This window comes from Trachymyrmex cornetzi, unplaced genomic scaffold (assembly GCF_001594075.2).
Source record: "Trachymyrmex cornetzi isolate Tcor2-1 unplaced genomic scaffold, Tcor1.1 scaffold223, whole genome shotgun sequence".
Taxonomy (NCBI): Eukaryota; Metazoa; Arthropoda; class Insecta; order Hymenoptera; family Formicidae; genus Trachymyrmex; species Trachymyrmex cornetzi.
The window spans coordinates 4,665,895-4,672,423 of NW_017296881.1; the positions used below are offsets into that span (position 1 = coordinate 4,665,895).

Sequence of the window (6,529 nt, forward strand, 5' to 3'; positions counted from 1 at the left end):
GTATTACACAAATTTAAAGCCGGTAAACGAACAAATAATTTTTATCATGAAAGGCATTTTTTAATCTACGCTATCATACATTTTTTGCGCGTTATAAATTAAAAATTAAATTATTTTTTTCTCTTTCGAAGTTATACAGCGACACCATTTTGAATTTTCGAAAAGACCACGGTTCATTTAAAAGCTCTTTTCAAGACGAACATTTTCCGGGGTCAAACGTTGAAATCCGTCCATATCAATTTTGGACAGAGGCTTGATCGATTTGACAAAGAATGCCCCATATATATGTGTGTATACATATATACATAATATATGCATAAAGATATAATACCTTAAAAGTGAATGTAAGCATATTATTTGAAAAATAAAATAACAACAACATACTGAATATTGTTTATCTATATTTCTTTCATTTTCAAATTATCGTTTTTGTATCTCAGGTACAACGTTCAATGGTATACAGCTCCCTTACACATACAAAGTATTATACTCTTTTTATTACAAAGAGGTGCCAAAAATTTTACTTTGGATGTCGGTGGATTGTTCATTGGATCATTAGAATGTTTTGCAACGGTAAGAAAATAGTACATTACGTACATGTTAGAATATATTTGTAATAGCATTCCACTTTATAAGTAAATAAGTTATATATATATATGTACATATGTATACTCTAATAATATCATTTATCGTAGCTGGTGAAGGCTTCGGTGTCATACTTTACTGTTATATATTCTACACGATAACAAGCCAAATGTAAAATCAGATTAACTGAGAGTTTGATAGATGTAGATAATAAAAAATTTATAACGTTATTGATACACGGACTACTTCACGTTTTTAGAAATTAAAGTGTCTACGATTTAAGTATATATTTATTAAAGCTATAATTTAGGGAACATAAAGCATTTTAAATATAACTAAAAAAACACAAAATGTTTCAAATAAAATTTTAAATGTACGGTCCAGTAAGACTCTTATTGTTAAAAATAATTTAATTAGAGACGTTAATGCACATTATGTTCGCAAGATATTAGAATATCTATAAAATAAAGTCATATTGGTCAAAATTTTAAGATAAAATTGTGTTTCAAACTCTCTCTCTCTCTCTCCTCCCTATCCCCCTCTTCCCCCTCTTTCTCACAGTATTATTTCTTTATTTGATTCTTTCTGTTAAAGATATATTTGTTGAGATATTACTTTTAAGTAAATAATTATTATCAGCGTTAACACTTTCAAATTTTAGAATTTTTTAATATATTATTTATAGAATTATGAAAAACAAAAAAAATATAATTTTTGTATTTTCGTGCTCTTCGATAAAAAAAGGAGAAAAAATTACATTACCCTTAACAATCTCTGAAATACTTAAGGCTAAAGAGACATTCTTCTTATAGATAAAGTTTGAGAGTACGAACAAGAATAACGAGTGTAAAAGTTTAAGTGCTGAATACGCTTGCGCAACTTTTTCGTGGAAATAATTCTCTGACAAGTAACTCTTTTTTATGCGAAATAGAGCATCTGCTGAATTTTATTGGTATTAAATCGATCGTGTAATAATAGATTTCATGAGAAATATTATTAAAATGCGAGTGTTTGATCCCATAATAGTAATCTTGCATATAAACGACATTAGAAAAATTGCGTTAAAATTTACTTCAGAAGAGAGAACATCATATAATATCTGATCGATAAATGCAAAAGAAAGAAATAAGTATTTCTTCGATATCTTATTGTTAGTCATATTTTAGAAATCGTAAAGAAATGATCTGTGTCGAGACACAATACTTTGGTCTTAATAAAAGACTTCTACTTGCTGTGGGTTTGTGGCCTTATCAACAAACAAAATTTGTTCGATTTCGGTTTATTTTTTTTCTGAGTATTCTTACAACTGCTATTTTATTTCAAGTAAGCCAATATATTCCCTTCTGTAATATTATTATTTTGAAATAACCTGTACACACTATATTATAATTTATAGTATATCTTTTCTTATTATATAATTTAATATTGTAACTTATATTAAAAAACAATTATATATATATGTATAGTAATTATATCATAATTATGATGTTCCGCAATTATCGAAACACTCCAACAGTAAGAATAATTACAATAAAAAAATTTTAATATAAAAAATATAATTATATATTAATGTCTGATAACATATTATTAAAAGTAATCAAAATAATTTAAAGATTCATCCACAGAACTTTGGAATTTTAATAAACAAAGAAAAAAGATTTAGTAAGTGAAGAAAATGTGAATATTTAATTCAGTGTTTATAATTTATAAATTACAAAATTTATTTTCATTTATATTGCATATATGTGAAAATTTAGGAATAACAATAACAAATACATTGATGAGTTCTGTTTTTTGATAAAAATAAATATTCACACATTTCATTCTTCCGATAAAAACAAACAATGGATCTAGTAATGCACTTTATATATATATACAAGGTGTCCTGAACTTTTTTGCCAATCACTTTTGTGTAGATAAAGCGGACTAAACTGAGTCGAAAAGTCCTCTACCATTTTGCAATTTTCGCAATAGTTAACAAGATATTAATTACTAAAAACTGCAAAATATAATTGGTTTTGATTAATTTTTTACTCAAATACTATCAACTTTACAGAAAAACTGCAAGAGACAAAAATTATTTATTTTCTTCTCATAAAGTTCTGAGAATTTTTTCAGAATTTTTTATCAACTTTTTAATACTGCATTTTCTTGTTTTTATCAACATGAGAAAATACGGTATTAAAAAATTCTGAAAAAATTCTCAGAATTTTATGAGAAGAAAATGAATCATTTTCGTCTCTTGCAGCTTTTCTATAAAGTTAATAGTATTTGAGTAAAAAATTATTCAAGACCAATATTTGGCAATTTTTAGTAATATAACGTGCAATTATTAAAATGATATACAATATGTATGTACGTATATGTAGTATATAAGAAATCGAGCATGTATGTCAGCGGAGCAGAGAAAATCAATAACACCTGCAGAGTTGTAAAAATCAATATTTAATTATAGATACGCGTTTACGCATAATAGAAATGAGTTAAAAAACTTCGCTAAAAAATACTGCTTGCTGATTTTGATTAATTTGGAAAATGTTAACTCTGACTTTTACAGTCTGAATTAAAATCTATTTTATTGAAATATTATACAATAGTTGCAAAACACCAGATATGTAACTATAATTATTTTTATCGTAAAATTATATGTAAAAAGAACCTATAATTTAAAAGTTATTAAATATATGAAAAATAGATTTTTTTAATACAAACATTTCAATAAAATTATTACTTGCAGTTCACTGCGTTTTTTACTTCAAAATGGTCTTCGGATCTCGTGCTCAGGATTCTGTCTGTTACGCTTTCTTTTCTTATGTTTGTAATAAATTACATCTCATTTGGTTTTAAGATGAAAGGTGTAAGTTAACGATTTACCATATTCGATTAAATTAACATTTCTGACAAATTTGTATATTCAACGATCTTTTTGGAAAAAAAACATAATATAAAAAGTTATTGGACTGGCAGGTAAAGCATTTACTGGCGCAACTTCAAAATGTATACAATAAACTACAAGATGAACATGAAAACGCTATTATGGAAAAGTATGGTTATACTGGAAAATGTTATACGGCTGCACTTACAAGTAAGACGATATTTCTGGATGTTTGCATTTGGTTATATCTCTTCTTGTTAATAAAGTCAAGGTTTCAATAGAAGACAAATAAATCTTGATAAATAATAATAATTAATTACATATGTATAATACATCGGATGCTCTATTACCATAAGATATATATTGTTATACATATTGAAAGAAAAATAATGATTTGTGACAAAAGACATTTAAATCGAATATAAACAGTAAAATTATGAGTTATTAACTAACAAGAAGCGATAAAAACCAATTATAATTGAGTTTAAAGAAATATAAAATTTTTGATATAATAAATATGCTTGAAGTAATATTTTGAGATATTATAAAATTTAAAGTTATATGAGTTACTTTCCCTAGTATTTGGTATTTGCAGTGTATTTACTCCTATTACCGCTGAATTTTTATTGACTACATCTAATGTTGTTTTGCCGATAAATGCATCTCAAGCACATCAAATGCAATTCACAACGGAATACTTTATCGATCAGGAAAAATATTTCTCTTTAATTCTGTTACATATAAACGCAGCATTTTGCATAGGATTGTTTGCAATAATAGGGATAGGAGCAATGTTATTTGTATATCTTCAATTTACATGTGGAATGTTTAAAATTTCCAGGTATGAAACGAATATAGACATGGCCATAAAAATTCAAATCATAAATCGAACAATTATATTATTATTATAAAATTCTGTTTATCAATTCAATAAGAATTGTTATATTTTGAAAGTCTAAAAGTAGTTTATTCTTTAAAAACAAAAAAAAAATATTTGTCGATATTATTTATAGTTATCGTATTGAACGCGCAATGAAAATTAATATGCTGAAAAATATTACTACGAAGAATGAGAAATTCATATTCGAAGGAATAATTTGTGCTATAGATATTCATCGGCAAGCTATGAAGTTCGTATGTAAAAATTATAGATATAAATCATATATAATATATAATATTTATTTGTATTTAAAGATTGTCCGAATTGTTGATGTCTAAATTTGAGATAATGCTGTTCTGTCTAACAGCAGTTGCAGTGACCTCTCTGAGCACCAACCTCTTCCGAGTAAGTCTCGCTAAAATCTTTATTCTTGTAGGAGTGTTTAATATTTCACAATCTAGTTCTATAGTAAGAAAGAATATACTTTTATATTAATATTTTTGATCAATTAATATTTATAATTAATTCTATGTACAAAATTTTTCATATAAATAAATTGTAATTTCTAAAAAAATATCTTATCATATAAAGAATAATGGATAGAACAGAAAAATATGTAGAGAAAATTGACTTCTTTATCGCATCTCTCTACATTTTTCTTTAACTCTTAATAATAATTATTGTATTTTAGATTTTTCAGATTAGTTCATCTCAAGCTAATCTCAAAGAATTATTATTTCCTTTTATATTCGTAACAATTTGTATTCTATACATGTTTCTAGCCAACTATACCGGACAGAATATTATAGATCATACTAATTATGTATTCATTACTGCGTAAGAGAATTTTATTGTAAAATATTATATATATTATATTGCACACATAAGTAGCTTGTATAAATATATAATGTATATTGAAAATAACAGCGAATACCTTAACTGTATAGAATAATTAATATATATGTTTTTAAACGTTAATTAAATATTATCACATAAATTTCTTGCTTTTCCAAATTTTCGATCTTTTTATTCGTTATATTATTTTACAGGTATAGTATTCAATGGTATATGACTCCCATATACATTCAAAAAATGATACTTTTTCTATTACAAAGAGGTACCAAAGATTTCACTTTAAATCTCAAAGGACTGTTTGTCGGATCGTTTGAATGTTTCGCTATGGTAAGAAAATAATATAGGCTTTCATGTATTGAAATTTTACTCGAGACAGTACAATAAATGTGTTGAACAATATCTATTGTAGCTGGTGAAAGCTTCGATATCTTATTTTGTTGTTATATATTCGACGCAATAAAAAAGACTGAATCAAATAACACGGTATATATATATATCCTATATTAAATATAATTAAAAAATGGAATAATTATATAAATTACTTATTATATTATTTATTATTTAAAAACTAAAAAAATTTTTACTTTTGTTCGTGTAGTTTAGATAGAAGAGAGAGAGTTTCGTTGTCAAGCAAATCATAATAAATAAAAACAACTTAATCTAAAATATTAGTTTGTTAAGTTTTTGCAAAAGGTTTTCAAAAGAAATAATATATATATACTGCATTCTATAGATATGTAAAATTAAATTTAAATATTATTACATTATGACTTTAATGTAAAATCTCCCAGCCATAACTTTAAAATAATTTAATTTATTTATATTAGCATTTACTATTTTTTAAACTTTCTGATCGTAAGTTACATAAATAATATATATAAAGACTTACGAAACGGTATAAAGCAAAATCATTTCTATTGTGACATTATTTGCTGATGATTTACAACAATACGAACTTAATAGAAAATATGTTAATTAGTTAATATATTTGAAATTGATGGCTAACTCTATCAAATCAAACATACATATATACATATAGGGTAAATTCGGGTATGATGGCCATAGTTTTTTAAAATGCAAAAAACATACCTAGGTACATTTATTCTTGTTTACTTTTTAACAATATTTGGGATATTACTTTCACTGAAGCTTAAAGTAACAAATACTATCGAAATTAAAGAGAAAATACTTGACACAACTTTAATTTTATCAAAATATTACAAAGTATGCATTGGCCATCTTATCTGATTTGTAGGGAAAAGATGGCCATGATATTAAGAAAGATAGTCATAATATTTATAAATAAATAGTGAAAATAAAAGTATTAATTATAG

At 24.9% G+C, this 6,529-nt stretch overlaps 2 protein-coding genes and 1 pseudogene across 2 annotated transcripts in view; all 3 read left to right on the forward strand.

The window, feature by feature from the left end:
• LOC108760190 (uncharacterized) overlaps positions 1-746 on the forward strand; it is a 4,180-nt gene extending 3,434 nt beyond the window's left edge. The window contains exons 6-7 of the mRNA XM_018505991.1: positions 441-573; positions 696-746. Coding sequence (XP_018361493.1) covers positions 441-573; positions 696-746 — 184 coding nt within the window. The remainder of the gene's footprint in view (positions 1-440; positions 574-695) is intronic.
• Positions 747-3,433: 2,687 nt separating this feature from the next.
• The window catches only part of LOC108760191 (uncharacterized), a 13,243-nt pseudogene continuing 10,147 nt past the window's right edge, over positions 3,434-6,529 (forward strand).
• On the forward strand, positions 5,110-5,655 carry LOC108760344 (uncharacterized). Its single transcript, XM_018506228.1, has 3 exons — positions 5,110-5,177; positions 5,390-5,522; positions 5,605-5,655. The coding sequence occupies exons 1-3, from the start codon at positions 5,113-5,115 to the stop codon at positions 5,653-5,655; spliced, it is 249 nt and encodes an 82-aa protein (XP_018361730.1). The 5' UTR covers positions 5,110-5,112.